Raw genomic sequence first — 21,354 nt, forward strand, 5'->3', positions numbered from 1 at the left:
CTGCCAGAAGAATTTTGTTTTCCAATAGCTGTGTCTTTCAGTTTCATTGAAGCAGAAATGCCATCTGCGATTAAACCTCCTCTTTGGGACAGGCAAAATAGCAAGTTCTTCTACTCCCTTATGAAAATGCCAGGAGTTAAATCCTCAGCTTGTAATTTTTCAGTCACGGTAAATGGGTCATTAAGCAATTCCTTCAATTCAGCCACCTGTGTCCATTGACCTTCATTTAAGGTTACTTGAGGGTTCACCATATCTATAACAAATTATTTTAGTTCAAGCAATCGCTCAGTCATTAAATAAGTGCTGCCTCGCCGAGTGGCTTGATCAACAATTGCCCCATTCCTAGCACGTCTCTTCAAGATGGAATCAATTTTAGGGGTTCTGGCGGCAATAACCAATTTCCTCACTTTTCCAATCAGATTTCCAGCATGTTCGCCAAGTTTCACAAATCCGGATTTTCGCCGGTTTGACTGATGCGGCGTACGCCAGTAAAGTACAATACAGTACAGTGGCAGCGCTGCAACTTCTGGGTCACATGACCGCATGTGACCGGTGTTTGTCGCGATGCCACTGTACTGTATACACTGTACTGGAGTGCGCCACATCCACCAAACCGGTGAAAAGGTGGCTGTGTAAAACCAGGGTCCCTCTTGCAGACTCTTATTGCCAGCTGCAGCGTGTGCAGAACACAGCGCATGTGATGAATATTGTAAGTGTTTTGAAGCAGCTTCAACAAAAACATCTAATCCTAAAGTATCATTTTGCTGTTCTGTTGTAATATCTGTTTGTTCCTCAGTTACATGAGCAGCACTGTGGCTCCATCTCCCACATACTGAATCCTAAATTTTCTTCTAGATGTTGTTCATTACTCTCATTCATCAGTTTAATTGTACTTTTCATGTTTGAAGCATTGTCCGTTACAATAGCAAGAACCTGTTCTTTTTTGAGTTTGTAATTTTGCAGAACTTTTTCCACTAAAGTCCGCTTTACATGCTGTGATCTCGCTAGCAAGATCACTAGCGTGCGTGCCCGCCCCCATCGGTTGTGAGTCACTGGCATAAATATTCAGCACATTGCACTACTTTCCCCAATTATATATTTTATACCGACTCCAACTCCACAGCCCTGGCTGTCAATCAAGACAAGAGACTGGCTTTCCTATGCAAATAAGGGCGCACCAAAGCATAGGCCACGTCAAAGGTGCACCAAAGCCTCTCATTTGCATATCGAAAATAAGATTTTTAAGCAAATATTAAAAAGAGGTTGTCCAGTCTAGAATGACAGGACTGCAGTCACTGACTGCAGATTTGTGAATCCTCCCAGTGCACTCACTGTACGCTACAAGTATTCTTCGGTGTCTGCGCCAGTAATGGCAGTCAGGTATGCGATATGCATACTCCCACAGCTAGAACCAGTCAAGGGGGCGCCACCTCACTCAATACAAGTGCGTTAAGCAAAGCCGTACCCAGTAGATAAGTATGTAATATGCAGACAACCGGTCAAAACTTAACTGAAAACTTGTCATTCTTGACCGGACAGCCCCTTTAAGCTAAACTGTGTGATTTTTGTAGGGGAACAGTCCTCTAATATAAATGTTTATTTACGTAAGCAGAAAAATAAAATTTCCCTCGACAAGCAAACATTTTTGCTGGTCATCGGGTGATCTAGCAGCCTGTTTAGATAGATCAATAATCGGATTCTGATTATTGGCAGCATTGTAAATGCACCTCAAAGAGTAACTAAACAATGTTGAGAATTTTTTTTATTTTTTATGCTCTATTCGGAGCAGATTGTTGGGGAATCTGGTCCGGAGACCCCCAACCAGAACTGAATAGTTCTTTTAGAAAAGCGCACACAGCACAGAGCGAATGCAGTTGAAAGTCATAGCACTGTCTTCTACGCTGTTTACTTCTAAGGGGTCTTTTGAGCAATCTATGGGGGTCTCAGGACCTAGAACCGCTTCAATGTGCTCAGAATTAATAGATCTAAAACAGACTCTCCCCCAAAAGTTAAGGTATATTTTAATGTTTAATAGTTCTACTGCCTGCACCTCATCCGTACAGCAATTCCTGTCTGGTCCGCAGACTGATGGCTGTAAATAACTCTTACTAGCGCCTTACCATTGTTAGGCCTAAGCCATACGGCGAGAAAAACAATGCGAGTGGAGTGCGATAAAACATCGCATTCCACTCGGACCAATTCTAGCCTGTGTGTCAGCACACATGAGCGATTATTTTCTCAGCCCTAATCGGACTGAGAAAACAAATCGCAGCATGCTGCGATTGTAATGCGAGACTCTTTCTCTCGCACCCATTCATGTGAATGGGGCGAGAGAAAAATCGCACTGCACTCGCGGTACACCGGTGTACCGCTAGTGCAGTGCGAGAATGGCAATAGCCGGCTACGCAGGAGACGGGGAGAGAAATCCCTCCCACCCCTCCTGAGTGCCGGCCCGTCCCCTGCAGCTGAGGTCTGCTCCCACGAACGGACCTCAGTTGCAAGGACACACGCATGACACTCAGCTCTTCTGTACTGCCAGCACGAGCCGAGTGTCATGCAAGGGGATCGCAGTAGTCCCCGTGTGGCCCCAGCCTTAAAGACATACTAGAAGCTGCAGTTTCATGCCAGACAATATGTTGGGCTCGCTATGGTTCTGGATATGTAGTCGTGATTTGAGGTTGGTTCTGGTGATTAGTCGTGTAGATGTAGCAATATTTCATTTATTAGACTTGATAGTAGATCATTAGCGTCAGTAGGCCAGACTAAATATATAGCTGTCTCAAGTCCATACGTCAGCGGAACGAGTATTTGACTAAGGCCCTTTTCACACGTCAGTGAAAAACAGACGTTTTTCACTGGCGTGTAAAACACGCACATGTCCCTGCGTGTGCCGTGAATCACGGCACACGTGGGTTGTCTAAGTGCAATCCGGGCTCCGTTCTCCATGGCCTGTGATTGCACTTAGAAATCAACTCACCTGTGCCCGCTCTCCGTGGTGCTGAATCCTCCCGCGGTGCAGCATCCGGCCGGCGGTGACCCCTGCAGCAGCTGCTTCCGGGTCGGCTGTGTCGTGCATCATTAAGATGCGCGACAGTAATCTCCCTGCTGCTTCTAAGCCGGCTGAACGGGCTGCAGAGGACATCGCTGGACGCCGGGTGAGTTAAAATGTTTATTATTTTAAATGCATGTTTTTTTTCTGGCACGTGTTTCACGGACCACACCACTGCGTGGTCCGTGGGACATCAGTGATGCCAGAAAAAAAATGGACATGTCTCCGTGCGGCAATCACGCACACGCGGGTACGCCGCACGGAGACACGTGCAGTGAAAAATCACTGACGTGTGAGCAGACCCATTCATTATAATGGGTCTGCGTATGTCAGTGATTCTGGTACGTTTTAAAAAAAGAACAAACGTACCGGAATCACTGACGTGTGAAACAGGCCTAAGGCTGAGGCCACACTGGGATTAGTGCGAGTCCTCACGTGACACTTTGCTCACGCTCGCAGCACAGCAGGAGCCGACTGTCATGCAAATGTTGTCCAATCGTACCAACTGTGTAGAGGGGAGGGCCGGATTTGTCTCCCCATCTCCTCCATTATCAGCTGATGCGATTATCGCACTGCACTCGCGTTACAACGGTGTAATGTGAGTGCAGTGCGATGTGTCTCTCGCCCCCCATAGAATTGAATGGGTGCAAGTGAAACAGGATCGCATTCCACCCGCAGCATGCTGCAATTGTTTTTTCTCGGTCCAATTAGGGCGGGGGGGAAAAAAAAAAAAAAAAAAAAGGAAAATCGCTCATGGGAGCTGCCCCAGAGTAATATTGGTCCAAGTAGAATGCGATTTTTTTTTCTCTCTCATTCCCCTCGCTCCATGTTACTTGCCGTGTATGCTGACCCTAAAGCCTTAACATGTGAATCACACAAATCCCTTTAAAATTCATCTTTATTGAAATTCATTATTAAAAACGCCCCACTAGAAACAAAAAAAAAACGCAAACAGATATATAATAGAAGAACAATATTGAGTGAGGAAAAACTAGATATATCAATAGGCAAATGTCAATAGAATAGTAACAGTCACCACTCATGGGTCTTACATAAAAAGGACCCTCATAACTAAAGGCCCAGTCACACTAAACAACTTACCAGCGATCCCAACAACGATACAACCTGATAGGGATCGCTGGTAAGTTGCTAGGAGGTCGCTGGTGTGATGTCACACTAAGCGACGCTCCAGCGATCCCACCAGCAACCTGACATGGCAGGGATCGCTGGAGCGTCGCTACACATGGAAGCATGCTGCGCTTGGTAACTAAGGTAAATATCGGGTAACCAACCCGATATTTACCTTGGTTTCCAGAGCACGGCGCTTAGCGCTGGCTCCCTGCACACCTAGCCACAGTACACATCGGGTTAATTACCCGATGTGTACTCTGCTACGTGTGCAGGCAGCAGGGAGCTGGCTTCTGCGGACACTGGTAACCACGGTAAACATCGGGTAACCAAGAAGCCCTTCCCTTGGTTACCCGATATTTACCTTCGTTACCAGCGTCCGCCTCTCTCACACTGCCAGTGCCGGCTCCCTGTTCCCTGCACTCCTAGCCACAGTACACATCGGGTTAATTACCTGATGTGTACTCCGGCTACGTGTGCAGAGAACAGGGAGCCGGCACTGGCAGCGTGAGAGCGGCAGACGCTGGTAACGAAGGTAAATATCGGGTAACTAAGGTAAGGGCTTCGTTACCCGATGTTTACCGTGGGTACCAGCGTCCGCAGAAGCCGGCTCCCTGCACATTTAGTTGTTGCTCTGTCGCTGTCACACACAGCGATGTGTGCTTCACAGCGGGAGAGCAACAACTAAAAAATGGCCCAGGACATTCAGCAACAACCAACGACCTCACAGCAGGGGCCAGGTTGTTGCTGGATGTCACACTAAGCAACATCGCTAGCAAGTTGTGCCTCAGCAGCGATGTTGCTAGCGATGTTGCTAGCGATGTTGCTTAGTGTGACGGTACCTTAAATCTGACCACTGCCTACCAACGGAGGGTATGACACCCTAACTTAGCTGGGCGCCCTCTTTCCTTGTCGGCTACACCCTTACTCACCCTACTATATGTGAACTAGATGTGTGCTAATAATCAGCAATACATATGACTATTAATGCATATTGGCATCCAATATCCCAATCAGAAATCAACTTTAGAGCAGTAACATACAATTAAAGGGAACCAGTCACCAGATTTTTCCCTATGCAACTAAAACTACCACCTTCTGTCAACTCCTGGGCTGCATTCTATGAAGGTGTGCCTTGTATCTGGCCCCCTTTTCAGGCCACAAAAACAACTTTAAAATATATACACAAAAAGGTAATATTTTATATCGGTGGGCCTAAAGGACGGGCTCTTGCTCCTTAGTTACCCCCTCCTGCCGCTGTACGCTGTCCCGTGTTGATTTGAATTGATGACGACGGTCCAGTCATCCCCCACGCTGTGCCGAAGTCTCACGCATGCGCCGTTATTGAAAGCCACTATCACGGGCCTGTGCACAAACTCTCACGCGCGCCGGGAATGTATTTGCGCAGGCACGAGATTATGGCCGGGTACTAGCATGACGATGTGAGGTCATGTACAGCGCCGCTCAATCTCGTGCCTGAGCAAATACATCCCCGGCGCGAGGGATAGTTTGTGCACAGGCCAGCGACAGCGGCCTACAATAATGGCGCATGCGCGAGACTTCGGCACAGCAGAGGATGACGGGACCGTAGTCATCAATTAAAATCAACACAGGGGGCGGCGTACAGTGGCAGGAGGGGGGGGGGGACAAAGGAGAACACCTGAAGCTGTTAAAAGAAGCTAAAAAACTTGAATGTATGCGCAATAAGTGCAGATCTTCATTCATTTAGCACTTTTTCAAGTGTGTTACAGAGTAGATCAGCCTTAAATAGATGTGTGCACACATACTCATACAACTTACGTCACTAAGGGGGCACAACTAAAGTGCCTGGGGTAGCATGAATGCCAAATACAGCCCTGCCTGTAGATACCAGGGCTGTGGAGTCGGAGTCGGAGTCGTGGAGTCGGAGTCGGAGCTCATTTTGGTGGAGTCGGAGTCGGAGTCGGTATAAAATGCACCGACTCCGACTCCTAAAATATATAATAAATTGGGGACAGGAGTGCAATGCAGAATGTGCTGAATATTTTACTAAATAACAACATTTAGTATAATGCTTATATTTAAGTGAAAAATTTATTGTAGTACAATGTGAACATCAGACATCTAATTGTTTTTATGATACAATAATCAAGATATTTGGATAGAACATAAAATATTTATTGGAATACAACTTTAGAACACAAAAAAACTAATAAATTGTAAATATGTAATATATATAATATATATATATATTATATATATATATACAGTGTATATACACACACACAAGATATATATGTAATCTACTGTATATTACATAGTGTATTACATATTTACAATTTATTACAGTTTTTTGTGTTCTAAAGTTGTATTCCAATAAATATATTTTATGTTCTATCCAAATATCTTGATTATTGTATCATAAAAATTATTAAATGTCTGATGTTCACATACACATATTCATGTACTACAATAAATTTTTCACCTAACTATAAGCAATATATGTAGGAGTCGGAGTCGGAGCCGGAGTCGGAGTCGGTGCAAGAGAATTTGAGGAGTCGGAGTCGGAGTCGAAGGTTTGGCTTACCGACTCCACAGCCCTGGTAGATACTGTTTTAATAGAAATTATGATGTTGGAGCTACATGTAGAACAGACTGCCCTGTTCAGAACATGATTAATAATAAAAAAAAAAAAAAAATTGACCCTGATACGTTAAAACTGGTATTTAATAATGCCAGTCAATCAGGGGAGTGCAGGATTTTAGCAGTGGCATGTCCCAGACAAATATTATTCCAGTCAATTACAACAGCACCAGGGAAGTATGTGACGGGCAAGTGTAGCCACGACCTGTCCTCCAGAGCTCTGTCCATTTTGAAGCTGGCATGAAACAAAACAGAAGAATAGGAACGACAAAAATTGTACATTGTAATACATTACAGGGGAGGAAGGGGGGGGGGGGGGTGTCGATTGCCCACCTTTCCGGGCAGTCATTTTATTTTAAATACACATTGCGGACTAATAAATATTGCACCCTTTGCCTTCCATAGCCCATGAGAAGAGCTATTGCTGGCTGCAGAATGAGTTAACAGAAAATCCATGTCAGCTTGCCACAATGGTCTGAAAGTTTGTTACTCTTATCTGTCTTTTTCTAAGCTACTCACCTATTTATTACTACAGGCCACAAAGTTATTGGGGTTGTCTGGGCAAAAAATGACAAATCTGCAGCCACTCTGACTGTAGACTTGTGACTCCTAACATGTGCGATGTGAGGGGATTCATGCAGTGTGAGCTCTGTGATGGCACGTGACCACAGGTATGAGATATGAATACTTCCAGCCAGCATTTCTCCTGTTCAGAGCTATGCTGAAGCACCACCCTGATCAGAAAAAAACAAAAAACAAAAAACAAGTTTAAAATCACCCCCTTTTTGCCCACATTGAAAATAAAAAAAAAAAATACAAATATTTGGCATCGCCTGGTTCACAAATGCCCGATCAAAATATAAAATCAATTAATCTGATCAGTAAAGGGTGTAGAGGGGGGGGGGTGCTGCAAAAAAAAAAAAAAACGAACGCCAGAATTACGATTCTTTTTTGGTTGCCGCAACATTGCATTAAATTGCAATAGCAGGCGAACAAAACATCGCATCAACACAAATATGGTATAATTAAACTTGTCAGCTCAAGACTAGAGCTGGGCGGACTCGCAGATAACCCTGCTGAATATAAAAATCTGAGCTGGAAACTGGTACCCATATAACTCTATGGGTACCAGAGTCAGGTGATTAAAAATGTTGGTAGAAGGGCTGGGGGGTAGGAGCGCGCGTAGTACACTCACCGAAGATCCGTCATGGCGGCAAGAAGCTTCCAGGTCACGCATTTCCTTCCATCCAGAGCCGACAATTAACCCTCATTGAATCTTCACTGCTTTCCCATCCCACTGGCACATGTAATTGGTTGCAGTTAGACACGACACGACCCCACCCTGAGTGGCAGCGTTTCATCTGATTGCAACCAATCACAGGCGCCAGGACAGCCGGTGGGCGGGGAAAAAAGTACAGGTCAGTATTGTAGTATAAAAATATATGAGAATCAATAAAACAATCGGCGTAGGTCTCCCCAGTATTCTGATACCAGCACAGATAAAACCCAGTTACAGGCTGCAGCCCTCAGCTGTTGGGCTTTATCTTGGCTGTATCAAAATAAGGCGAGAATCACACTTGTGAGGGACTCGAGCGAGTCTCGCATCGCATCACCAGGCACGACGCGATTGTCTCCGAACATAAGCGTGCAGCTGCATAGAAGTACATGTAGCCGACCTGATCCTGTCAGGAGAGTGTGTGCGTCCGTGCTGGGTGATGCAATGCAAGACTCGTAAGAGTCCCTCGCAAGTGTGACTCTGGCCTAAGAGGAACTGATTAGGCTTTTTTTTTTCTTTTTTTTAAATAAAATGTCCAGTTCCCCCTCAATTTTGATACTCAGCCAAGATAAAGCCCGACAGCTGGGGCGGTCCAACCTAAAACTATCAGGCTCCAGCAGCAATGGTTGCATCCAATAGATGCGACAATCCCACCACTTTACCCTGCTCTTCCCGATTGTCCTGGTGTGGTGGCAATCATGATAATAAGGAGTTAATGGCAGCCCACAGTATCCACTAAGTCCTGGATTAATGATGGCAGCGTCTATGACACCTCATCACTAAACTGTAAGTGAAAGTAAATAAACACAAACACCAAAAAAATCCTTTATTTGGAATACAAAATAAAAAAAAAAAAAAAAACCCCACACACACCACACCCTCACCCGAGGTCCGATGTAATCCATACGAGGTCCCACGGCAAATCAGCTCTTCAACTGAAACCTCACACCGAGCACCATAAAGCATGACTGCTCGCTTTGAGCTCCAGAGAATGAATGAGCTGCAGCGATCATTTCACTCTGGCTATTTGCGGTCACAGCTGGAAGATCCCACTTGTCACCGCAGGTAATCTGACCTCAGAGGAGTAGTAAAGGAGGAGTAAAGTTACCTGCATCTCTCGGCAGAAAACTGCGGGGTTTTTGCCAAGAGATGCAGATTTGGTGCTGAAATTTTAAAGCGCACCAATCACCATGATTTTCACATACAAGCTAAAGCTAGTGCTGTACTGGCACTATCAGGCTGATTCTCTACATACCTGTAATGGTCAGCAAGGATGTTTAGGTTTTGAAATCCAAAAAAAGTGAAGTTTATAAAATGAACAGCTAGTTGAGTGACATGAGCAAAGGAGCAGATCATATATTCAGAGTTATACCCTCCCCTCTGTTTGTATAATGCTTATACTAATTCTAACAACTCACTGTGTGTGAAGGACCTGTGGTGAGGTCATACCAATGTGACCAGAAGGGGCAGGGCCTCAGCCACCAAAGCTGGATGCCAGGTCCCATGGGTATGACCTCACACAGGTCCTTCACAGACAAAGTGAATAGTTTGTATAATACTTATGCTAATTCTAACAGATAATTATAACTACCCTGTTTCCCCTAAAATAAGACTGTCTTTTTGTTTTTTTTTGCCTCAAAAAAAGCACTAGGTCTTATTTTCAGGGGGTGTCTTATTCTCGAGGAGACATGGTTTGGGGGAAGATTAGCCCACACAAAAAGCAAAACCCCCCTTCCCAGGAAAATCATACTTAGGCTATGTGCGCACGTTGCGTTTTTACCCGCGTTTCTGCAGCGTTTTTAGCTGCAGCGTTTTTGCGCTAAAACGCATGCGTTTTTGTTTTCCAGCAAAGTCAATGGGAAAAGATGAAATCCTGTCTGCACTTTGCTTTATTATCTGCAGCGTTTAATTTTCATATTTGTGGTCAAAAACCATGCAGAAAAAGAAGCAGCACGTCAGTTGTTTTTGCTATTTCTGCAGCGTTTCCTTAACATTGGAGTCAATGAGAAATGGAAAAATGCAACCAAAATCAACTTTCCTGTGTTTTTCATGCTTTTTACCGGCTTTTCCACTGAGTTTTTGGCTTCAAAAACGCATGCTTTTCTGGCATAAAATTAAAGGGTTATAATGTTCCTTATACACACACAAAAACCGAAAATTTAAAATGATAAAAAATATTAAACTTTACCTATTTTTATGTTAAAATGTGCATAACCGCTATTTCATTAAAATTGATAATTTTCCATATATTTTTATTAAAAGTTAATTTTATCCTTTTTTTCTCTTTTTTCATTCTTTTTGACTATTCCAACTTTATTTCTCAGTGTCTTGATCTACAAAACGCATCTGCAGAAACGCAGGTGAAAACGCAGGTAAAAAGTGCTGAAAACGCACTAAAAACGCGGTAAATACGCATGCGTTTTTAGCGCTAAAAAATGGTCAAAAGCCATTTGGTCGAAAACCAAGGGAAGGAAAACGTGCAGAATAAACTGCAGGTACTCCGACGCAACGTACGCACATAGCCTTACAAGCCCCGGGTGTCTGAATGGCTCCCAGATATCCCAGCATGTGGCTCTCCCCTGCATCTGGCCAACACACATACATCAGAACATACTCACACATAAGATAGCGTACACACATATAGACAAACATCAGATTCCATAGGATTCCTCCCTGGGATCTCTATGCTGCACGCCTCACCTACATCTGGCCGCCACACATACATCAGAACATACTCGCACATCAGATAGCATACCATAACACACACACACACACTTCCTTCCTGGGATCTCCAGTGGGCACACACACACACACACACAACATCCGGAGATATCACATGGCTTCCGGCCATGTGATCCTCCCGCAGGTCCTGGAAGCTCCACTGCACAGCGTTGCAAGCCCTTATTTCCGCCAAGAAGCAAGATATATTGCTGGATGTGGTGAGTGTGTGGATGCGATCTGTAGAGAGAGAGTGTGAGTGAGTGTGTTCCGTCGCAGGACCTTTATGCGCTCACCTGCTCGCGATCGGCGTCTGGTGAGTATGACTGGGGTCTTCTCTCTTCTGGGCGTGTCCACTGTCTATAATGAAGTGTCCTGCAGTGCCTAACTTTTACCGCCACATGGACACTTCATTATTGACCGCAGCTAGAGGTCTTATTTTCGGGGGATGTCTTATATTTAAGCCTCCCTGAAAAATCCTGCTAGGTCTTATTTTCGGGAAATTACGGTATGAATATATGATCTGCTCCTTTGCTCATGTCACTTAACTAGCTGGTCATTTATAAACCTCACTGGATTTCAAAACCTATACATCCAAACTGACCACCACAGGTATGTAGAGAATCAGCCTGATAGTTCCAGCATAGCACTGGCTTCAGCTTATATACGAAAATCCTGGTGATTGGTTCCCTTTAACACAATATTCCTGCACCCATTCTACACCTCCTTGCAAATTAAAAAAAAACAAAAAGTTTTTCATCCAAGAGGTGCAAATTTTGTGCAGACTATTTCAGCACTAAATGTGCACCTCCTGGCACAAAACAGCGGCAATAATATAGACATACCAGGGAGGTACAGACACCTGACATCAGCAGTGCCAGCTCCTGCAGTTATACACTCCGTATATGGGTGCGCTTACACAAGCTGTGTGACCCTGACACGGCCGAACTCTCTCCTGACGGGTCGGCTGCATGTATTTCTATGCAGCTGAGATGCTTCTCTCTGGAGAGTGCGTGGCCGTGTCTGGTTATGCGATCAGATACTCGTGCAAGTCATATGGCTCGTGTGAACGCACCCTATAGAATATATCAGGGAGGTACATAGCCCCGTGATTGGTTGTAGGGCGACAGGCTGGGGGCGCATCTGACTGCAACCACAGACTCCAGGCTGGCCGACGGGGGGAAAGTAATGCATATACATGAGCGGCCCATTTAGTGAAGGAGGGGTCGCAGGAGTAATGTACAGCTGCAACGGAGCCTTTGTAAGTAGGAAGCGCTCGCTTTTATTCTTATTTTCTTTATTTTTCATTTTCTCAAGTTCCGGATCGAACACCAGGAATCCCGGGCCCGGCACTGGACACTTTAACTGCGCTGATCTGGACTTTTACAGTCCGGGTCTGCCCATCACTACTCAAAACGCAAAAAAAAAAAATCACTGAGCCCCAGATCCCGAAAAATGAGAACGCTATGGGTCTCAGAAAACGGCGACAAAAGTGCTATCCTTTTGATGAACTTCTGAATTTGTTTTCACAACTTGGATAAAAAAAAAAAAAAGTATTAATGTTTGAGATTTAAAAACTCACACTGGCCTGGGGAATCATACTGACATCAGTTTTACCATATTGTCAGCATGGTGACTAAAAATTATTAAAAAAAAAAGTAATTTCAGGGGTTTTTTTTGCAATTTCACCGTACTTGGAATTTTTTTCCTCCCGTTTTCCAATACAATATGGGGCAGAATGAATGGTGTCATTTAAAAATACAAATTGTCCCGAGAAAAAAAAATCCCTAATATGGCCATTTTGATGGAAAAATACAGGAAAAAAAAAAAAAAAAAAGTTATGGCTCTTGGAAGAAAAAAAAAAAAAAAAAAAATCCCGAAAGGTGGACAATAATAAGGCTATGTTCACACTAGAAAAATGATTTTTCTTAAGAAATTTCTTAAGAAATTTCTTGAGTGCATCTGTGTTAAAAAACGCACCAAAAACGCACCTGCGTTTTTGCCGCGTTTTCGGTCCGTTTTTGGTGCGTTTTTACCGCTGGTTGCTCCCTGCGTTATTGTGCCAATTATCTATGGCAAAAAACGCAGTTAGCTGCAGAAAAGAAGTGACATGCTCATTCTTTTTCTTAAGAAAATCTACTGAAAGAATTTTCTTAAGAAAAAAACGCAGTGTGTGCACAGCTAATTTTTTTTGCCATAGGTTTTGCTGGGGAATGTCTGCAGAAAGATTACAAGAATTTCTCAAGAAATTTCTGCAGCAAAAACGGACCCAAAACGCAGGTAAAAAACGCAGTGTGTGAACATAGCCTAAAAGTTTAGTAAAACCATGGTATTTGTGATTCCTTAAACTTCTTTTGCTCAAGCTAATGGCTGCATTATAGCACCATTCTAAATGCTGGGTTGTGCATTTCATTGCTTCTGGGCAAGAATATGGTACCATAAATTAGCACACTGAGCACCTATTGGTCTGTAGTGGGGCACTTAGTTTTTGTATTACTAAGCCTCCAAACAGGCTCTATGTGCAAAAGGATAGTGTCCATATAAATAGGAGGCCTGATATACTTCTGTTACTAACTGTATGTTGCCAATAACTAATACTATTGCATTTTCCACCCATCATTAGGGTGTAAATTTTGGGCTACTCCATGATGGCCATTCAAATGGCCTATGGTGGAACAAAAGGCACAGACTCAGATTTTACTCTCCATCGTGTTATACATGATTCTGAAACAGGAAATATTGTTGCTCAGAAAATCAATGTCACATGAACCCCAGGAGAGGCAGTGCAGACACCGCTGGAACGAAGCCGTATGACAGTAAGGCTAAGGGCACACATCAGGTTTTTGCCATCAAGCATAATCCGTTGTAAAAAGTTATGTGACGGATCTGGTGAAAAAAATGGATCAGTCGCATCAGTTTTTTCCATCCGTTTCTTCCTTTTTTTGACTGATCTGTTTTGATACTAAGCATGCTCAGTAAAAAAAAAAAAAAAACGAATCCTGCAGCCATAATCCGGTTATTGCCGTATTACGCCGGATCCGGCATCCATAGGCTTCCATTATAAAACATGCCGTACGGCTTTGTTTGATGGACACAAAAACGTTCACCTCAATGTTCCATCCGGCCGCCGGACAAGCAAATCTTGACGGATCCGGCGAAAGCCGAATGGAACGCAAGGCTATCCGGCGCTAATAGACGTCTATGGGGGGGAAAGTGCCATTTTACAAAGCGGAAACATAAGAATTGAAAAGGCGTTGCCCTAGTAGTGGACAAACCCTTTAATGGCGGCAAAATTAAAACTAAAATTTAGATAGTTATTGCAAAGCAGCTAGGGTAACTTGGGGAATGACCAATGTTGGACTAAAAATCACTTAGGACTTTTATGAGTAGTTTGACAATAGGAATCATTTGTTAAAATCTTTGTGGTACATTCCGAGGCACAATAACTACCTGGCTTCTCGGATATGTCCAGTTATGCTGAATTAGTTAGATAAAAGGCTAAATACAAAATTATTGTTAAACTGTTAAGAGGATCATCACTAGGACGGATGAGGACATAGATGTAGGTCTACAGTACATGGTTGTGTAAATGATCATTACCAGGATGGATGAGGATGTAGGTATACAGTACATGGTCTTTTAGAGGATCATCACCAAGACGGATGAGGACATAGATGTAGGTATACAGTGCATGGTAATACAGAAAATGCATGATCAGTTACACTGTGTGCAGAATTAGGATGGAGTAGGATGGAAAAGGACATAGCTGCAGGTATATGGTCATGCAGAAGACCATCACCAGTATGGAAGAAGACATAGCTGTAGGTATATGGTCTGTAGTCATGTAGAGGATCATCACCAGGGTGGAAGAGGATGTAGCTGTAGGTATACGGTCTGTGGTCATGTACAGGATCATCAGTAGGATGGAAGAGAACATAGCAGTAGGTATATGGTCTATGGTCATGTAGAGAACCATCACCAGGATGGAAGAGGACAAAGCTGTAGGTATATGGTCATGTAGAAGACCATCACCAGGATGGAAGACATAGCTGTAGGTATATGGTCTGTGGTCATGTACAGGATCATCAGTAGGATGGAAGAAGACATAGCTGTATGTATATGGTCTGTGGTCATGTAGAGGATCATCAGTAGGATGGAAGAAGACATAGCTGTAGGTATATGGTCTGTGGTCATGTAGAGGATCATCAGTAGGATGGAAAAGGACATAGCTGCAGGTATATGGTCATGCAGAAGACCATCACCAGTAAGGAAGAAGACATAGCTGTAGGTATATGGTCATGTACAGGATCATCAGTAGGATGGAAAAGGACATAGCTGTAGGTATATGGTCTGTGGTCATGTACAGGATCTTCAGTAGGTTGGATGAAGACGCAGTTGTAGGTCTATGGTCATTTAGAGGACCATCACCAGTATGGAAGAAGACATAGCTGTAGGTATATGGTCTGTGGTCATGTACAGGATCATCAGTAGGATGGTCATGTACAGGATCATCAGTAGGAAGGAAAATGACATAGCTGTAGGTATATGGTCTGTGGTCATGTACAGGATCTTCAGTAGGATGGATGAAGACGCAGCTGTAGGTTTATGGTCATATAGAGGACCATCACCAGTATGGAAGACATAGCTGTAGGTATATGGTCTGTGGTCATGTAGAGGATCATCAGTAGGATGGAAGAAGACATAGCTGTAGGTATATGGTCTATGGTCATGTAGAGAACCATCACCAGGATGGAAGAGGACAAAGCTGTAGGTATATGGTCATGTAGAAGACCATCACCAGGATGGAAGACATAGCTGTAGGTATATGGTCTGTGGTCATGTAGAGGATCATCAGTAGGATGGAAGAAGACATAGCTGTATGTATATGGTCTGTGGTCATGTAGAGGATCATCAGTAGGATGGAAGAAGACATAGCTGTAGGTATATGGTCTGTGGTCATGTAGAGGATCATCAGTAGGATGGAAGAAGACATAGCTGTAGGTATATGGTCTGTGGTCATGTAGAGGATCATCAGTAGGATGGAAGAAGACATAGCTGTAGGTATATGGTCTGTGGTCACTTACAGGATTATCAGAAGGATGGAAGAGAACATAGCTGTAGGTATACGGTCTGTGGTCATGTACAGGATCATCACCAGTATGGAAGAAGACATAGCTGTAGGTATATGGTCTGTAGTCATGTAGAGGATCATCACCAGGGTGGAAGAGGATGTAGCTGTAGGTATACGGTCTGTGGTCATGTACAGGATCATCAGTAGGATGGAAGAGAACATAGCTGTAGGTATATGGTCTATGGTCATGTAGAGAACCATCACCAGGATGGAAGAGGACAAAGCTGTAGGTATATGGTCTGTGGTCATGTACAGCATCATCAGTAGGATGGAAAAGAACATAGCTGCAGGTATATGATCATGCAGAAGACCATCACCAGTATGGAAGAAGACATAGCTGTAGGTATATGGTCTGTGGTCATGTACAGGATTCATCACCAGTATGGAAGAAGACATAGCTGCAGGTATATGGTCATGCAGAAGACCATCACCAGTATGGAAGAAGACATAGCTGTAGGTATATGGTCTGTAGTCATGTAGAGGATCATCACCAGGGTGGAAGAGGATGTAGCTGTAGGTATACGGTCTGTGGTCATGTACTGGATCATCAGTAGGATGGAAGAGAACATAGCTGTAGGTATATGGTCTATGGTCATGTAGAAGACCATCACCAGGATGGAAGACATAGCTGTAGGTATATGGTCTGTGGTCATGTACAGCATCATCAGTAGGATGGAAAAGGACATAGCTGCAGGTATATGGTCATGCAGAAGACCATCACCAGTATGGAAGAAGACATAGCTGTAGGTATATGGTCTGTGGTCATGTACAGGATCATCAGTAGGATGGAAGAAGACATAGCTGTAGGTATATGGTCATATAGAGGACCATCACCAGTATGGAAGACATAGCTGTAGGTATATGGTCTGTGGTCATGTAGAGGATCATCAGTAGGATGGAAGAAGACATAGCTGTAGGTATATGGTCTGTGGTCATGTACAGGATTCATCACCAGTATGGAAGAAGACATAGCTGCAGGTATATGGTCATGCAGAAGACCATCACCAGTATGGAAGAAGACATAGTTGTAGGTATATGGTCTGTGGTCATGTACAGGATCATCAGTAGGATGGAAGAAGACATAGCTGTAGGTATATGGTCATATAGAGGACCATCGCCAGTATGGAAGAAGACATAGTTGTAGGTATATGGTCTGTGGTCATGTAGAGGCTCATCAGTAGGATGGAAGAAGACATAGCTGTAGGTATATGGTCTGTGGTCATGTACAGGATCATCAGTAGGATGGAAGAAGACATAGCTGTAGGTATATGGTCATGTAGAGGATCATCAGTAGGATGGAAGAAGACATAGCTGTAGGTATATGGTCATGTACAGGATCATCAGTAGGATGGAAGAAGACATAGCTGTAGGTATATGGTCTGTGGTCATGTACAGGATCATCAGTAGGATGGAAGAAGACATAGCTGTAGGTATATGGTCTGTGGTCATGTACAGGATCATCAGTAGGATGGAAGAGAACATAGCTGTAGGTATATGGTCATATAGAGGACCATCACCAGTATGGAAGACATAGCTGTAGGTATATGGTCTGTGGTCATGTAGAGGATCATCAGTAGGATGGAAGAAGACATAGCTGTAGGTATATGGTCTGTGGTCATGTAGAGGATCATCAGTAGGATGGAAGAAGACATAGCTGTAGGTATATGGTCTGTGGTCATGTAGAGGATCATCAGTAGGATGGAAGAAGACATAGCTGTAGGTATATGGTCTGTGGTCATGTACAGGATCATCAGTAGGATGGAAGAAGACATAGCTGTAGGTATATGGTCTGTGGTCATGTACAGGATCATCAGTAGGATGGAAGAAGACATAGCTGTAGGTATATGGTCTGTGGTCATGTACAGGATCATCAGTAGGATGGAAGAAGACATAGCTGTAGGTATATGGTCTGTGGTCATGTACAGGATCATCAGTAGGATGGAAGAAGACATAGCTGTAGGTATATGGTCTGTGGTCATGTACAGGATCATCAGTAGGATGGAAGAAGACATAGCTGTAGGTATATGGTCTGTGGTCATGTACAGGATCATCAGTAGGATGGAAGAAGACATAGCTGTAGGTATATGGTCTGTGGTCATGTACAGGATCATCAGTAGGATGGAAGAAGACATAGCTGTAGGTATATGGTCTGTGGTCATGTACAGGATCATCAGTAGGATGGAAGAAGACATAGCTGTAGGTATATGGTCTGTGGTCATGTACAGGATCATCAGTAGGATGGAAGAAGACATAGCTGTAGGTATATGGTCTGTGGTCATGTAGAGGATCATCAGTAGGATGGAAGAAGACATAGCTGTAGGTATATGGTCTGTGGTCATGTAGAGGATCATCAGTAGGATGGAAGAAGACATAGCTGTAGGTATATGGTCTGTGGTCATGTAGAGGATCATCAGTAGGATGGAAGAAGACATAGCTGTAGGTATATGGTCTGTGGTCATGTAGAGGATCATCAGTAGGATGGAAGAAGACATAGCTGTAGGTATATGGTCTGTGGTCATGTAGAGGATCATCAGTAGGATGGAAGAAGACATAGCTGTAGGTATATGGTCTGTGGTCATGTAGAGGATCATCAGTAGGATGGAAGAAGACATAGCTGTAGGTATATGGTCTGTGGTCATGTAGAGGATCATCAGTAGGATGGAAGAAGACATAGCTGTAGGTATATGGTCTGTGGTCATGTAGAGGATCATCAGTAGGATGGAAGAAGACATAGCTGTAGGTATATGGTCTGTGGTCATGTAGAGGATCATCAGTAGGATGGAAGAAGACATAGCTGTAGGTATATGGTCTGTGGTCATGTACAGGATCATCAGTAGGATGGAAGAAGACATAGCTGTAGGTATATGGTCTGTGGTCATGTAGAGGATCATCAGTAGGATGGAAGAAGACATAGCTGTAGGTATATGGTCTGTGGTCATGTAGAGGATCATCAGTAGGATGGAAGAAGACATAGCTGTAGGTATATGGTCTGTGGTCATGTAGAGGATCATCAGTAGGATGGAAGAAGACATAGCTGTAGGTATATGGTCTGTGGTCATGTAGAGGATCATCAGTAGGATGGAAGAAGACATAGCTGTAGGTATATGGTCTGTGGTCATGTACAGGATCATCAGTAGGATGGAAGAAGACATAGCTGTAGGTATATGGTCTGTGGTCATGTACAGGATCATCAGTAGGATGGAAGAAGACATAGTTGTAGGTATATGGTCTGTGGTCATGTACAGGATCATCAGTAGGATGGAAGAAGACATAGTTGTAGGTATATGGTCTGTGGTCATGTACAGGATCATCAGTAGGATGGAAGAAGACATAGCTGTAGGTATATGGTCTGTGGTCATGTACAGGATCATCAGTAGGATGGAAGAAGACATAGCTGTAGGTATATGGTCTGTGGTCATGTACAGGATCATCAGTAGGATGGAAGAAGACATAGCTGTAGGTATATGGTCTGTGGTCATGTACAGGATCATCAGTAGGATGGAAGAAGACATAGTTGTAGGTATATGGTCTGTGGTCATGTAGAGGACCATCACCAGTATGGAAGAGTACATAGCTGTATCCAGTACATGGTCATGTTGTACAAATTAGGCCAGAGATGAGGGCACTACCGGTCAGGTAGCCTAAAGTAATTAATTGCCCATGTTGTGGCCTGATGCCCCCGTGTCACCAGCATGCCATGTCTCATTGTCTGCACACAATACACACGGCTTCTTCCCTCGATGCCACATTGTTCCCCTCCAACCAAACCGCTCACGCACACAATATAAAAGGTCACTTGCGTTACCTGCGACGTCCTGGGCACGCTCTGCCCACTGCTGCCAGGACTCCCGGGCGGGTGGACTCCTCTCTGACTAGTGGCCCAGCCGGCTGCATAGCCTTCGGGTCCTTTGTGCTGCTCCGAGTAGTCTCCTCCGGGGTAGGCCGGGAACCCTCGCCCCGGGCTGGGCGCCGTCAGCAGCTGGTTCAGGGTCGGGGTAGCAGCAGCTGGCTGCGCGGGACCGAACCGTGGCGGAGGCGGGGGGTAGGCCGGAGCCGGGGGCTTGCCCGTAGAGGCAGTCGGGCGAGGTGGGGGGTATCCAGGCTGGTAGGCCCGGTTCGGGTAAGCGGGATAGGAGTTGTAGGCCTCGTTTGGAGGCGGGTAGTCCAGACCGGGGCCAGGCTGGAAGACTCCCCGGTTGTAAGAGGAGAAAGCGAAACCCCCAGGCGGGAGCGATGAGGCGGAGGAGGCCGCAGCTGTATCTCCCGGCTCCTGAAGCGCGGACGTCGGGGCTGCACGGGTTCCGTTGGCCGCTTCAGGCGTCTCGGAGTCCGTGGAGGCCTGAGCCGTGGCCTCGACCTGAGGCTCGGTAGGTGGGGGGTCTCCGGGGCTCTTCTTTAATTCGGGACCGGTGGCGGGCGGGGTTCCTCCGAGGCTTGGGCCGGAGGCCGGGGCCACCTGTGCGGCCATGGAGCACTATGAGGAGGGTGGGGATGGAGGTAGCCTCCCCCCCCCAGGTGTCGGGCTAGTCTCGGGCAGGAGGGGAGGGGAGCCGTTTAGTCGGACACGAGGCGGTGGAGAGGAGGAGGAGAGGCCATTTTACCGAAAGAGGAGGAGGAGAGACAGGCCGCAAAGCGCGGAGCTAGGAGTCCTGGACTGGGGAGGCTGAGGCCGCAAGACCCGGCGAGTGGAGCACGAGGAGGGAGCAGAGCTGGCAGCTTCCTGCAAAAGGATCACACACACAGGAAAGTCCGGCCTGGAGCACTGGACGGGAACGCAACTCGCCAGTGTATGCAATACTGAGGAGGGAAGCTGCAAGCTCCGGAACTGGAGCACCGGACCTCCTTAAAGAAAGCCCACGCCGGATCGGGATCTCAATCGGTGGATTACACACTGGAACTCTTCATGCTCTTTGCAAGGGAGCACAGTTTTGAAGCGATCACATTTCAGGGGCGCCCAGAAAACTAGGAGGTGGGTCACTCTCTCATAAGGATGGCAAGTAGGGGAAAATCAGAGCTGAGAGAGACAGAACAGTTGGGGAAAACACGGAGCTGGATTCAAAATGGAAGTACAGCGCCTTCATTGGCTCTGCAAAACCCGGAATCTGGAGTCAGTACAGGTGCAGGGACACAATGAAAGAGGCGCAAGGGCCGGCACTGGATCACGGAGAATGAATCCTCCTTTTCCTATAGGCTTGCAAACAAGAGCCGGACAGAAAGACCTGGACCTGTTGAAAAGATCCGGAGTCATCCGATCGTCTCCCATTACTGAGAACCAAGTGGATCCGGGCAGTAAGACCCGGGGGCGGAGAGCGGGAACATGAAGTGCACTGGTGGGTCATGTGACAGCGCAGGGCGTGTCCATACGTCATAAGGTGTGTGCGCTCAGGACTGATCTTCATTGTGTACTAGCACAGTACTGTGAGGCAGCCT

At 45.2% G+C, this 21,354-nt stretch overlaps 1 protein-coding gene across 1 annotated transcript in view; it reads right to left on the minus strand.

Moving 5' to 3' along the window:
* ARID1A (AT-rich interaction domain 1A) overlaps positions 1–21,141 on the minus strand; it is a 330,997-nt gene extending 309,856 nt beyond the window's left edge. The window contains exon 1 of the mRNA XM_075335909.1: positions 19,730–21,141. Coding sequence (XP_075192024.1) covers positions 19,730–20,392 — 663 coding nt within the window. The 5' untranslated portion in view covers positions 20,393–21,141. The remainder of the gene's footprint in view (positions 1–19,729) is intronic.
* Between the last annotated feature and the right edge of the window lie 213 nt (positions 21,142–21,354).

Source organism: Anomaloglossus baeobatrachus, chromosome 2 (genome assembly GCF_048569485.1).
Source record: "Anomaloglossus baeobatrachus isolate aAnoBae1 chromosome 2, aAnoBae1.hap1, whole genome shotgun sequence".
NCBI lineage: Eukaryota > Metazoa > Chordata > Amphibia > Anura > Aromobatidae > Anomaloglossus > Anomaloglossus baeobatrachus.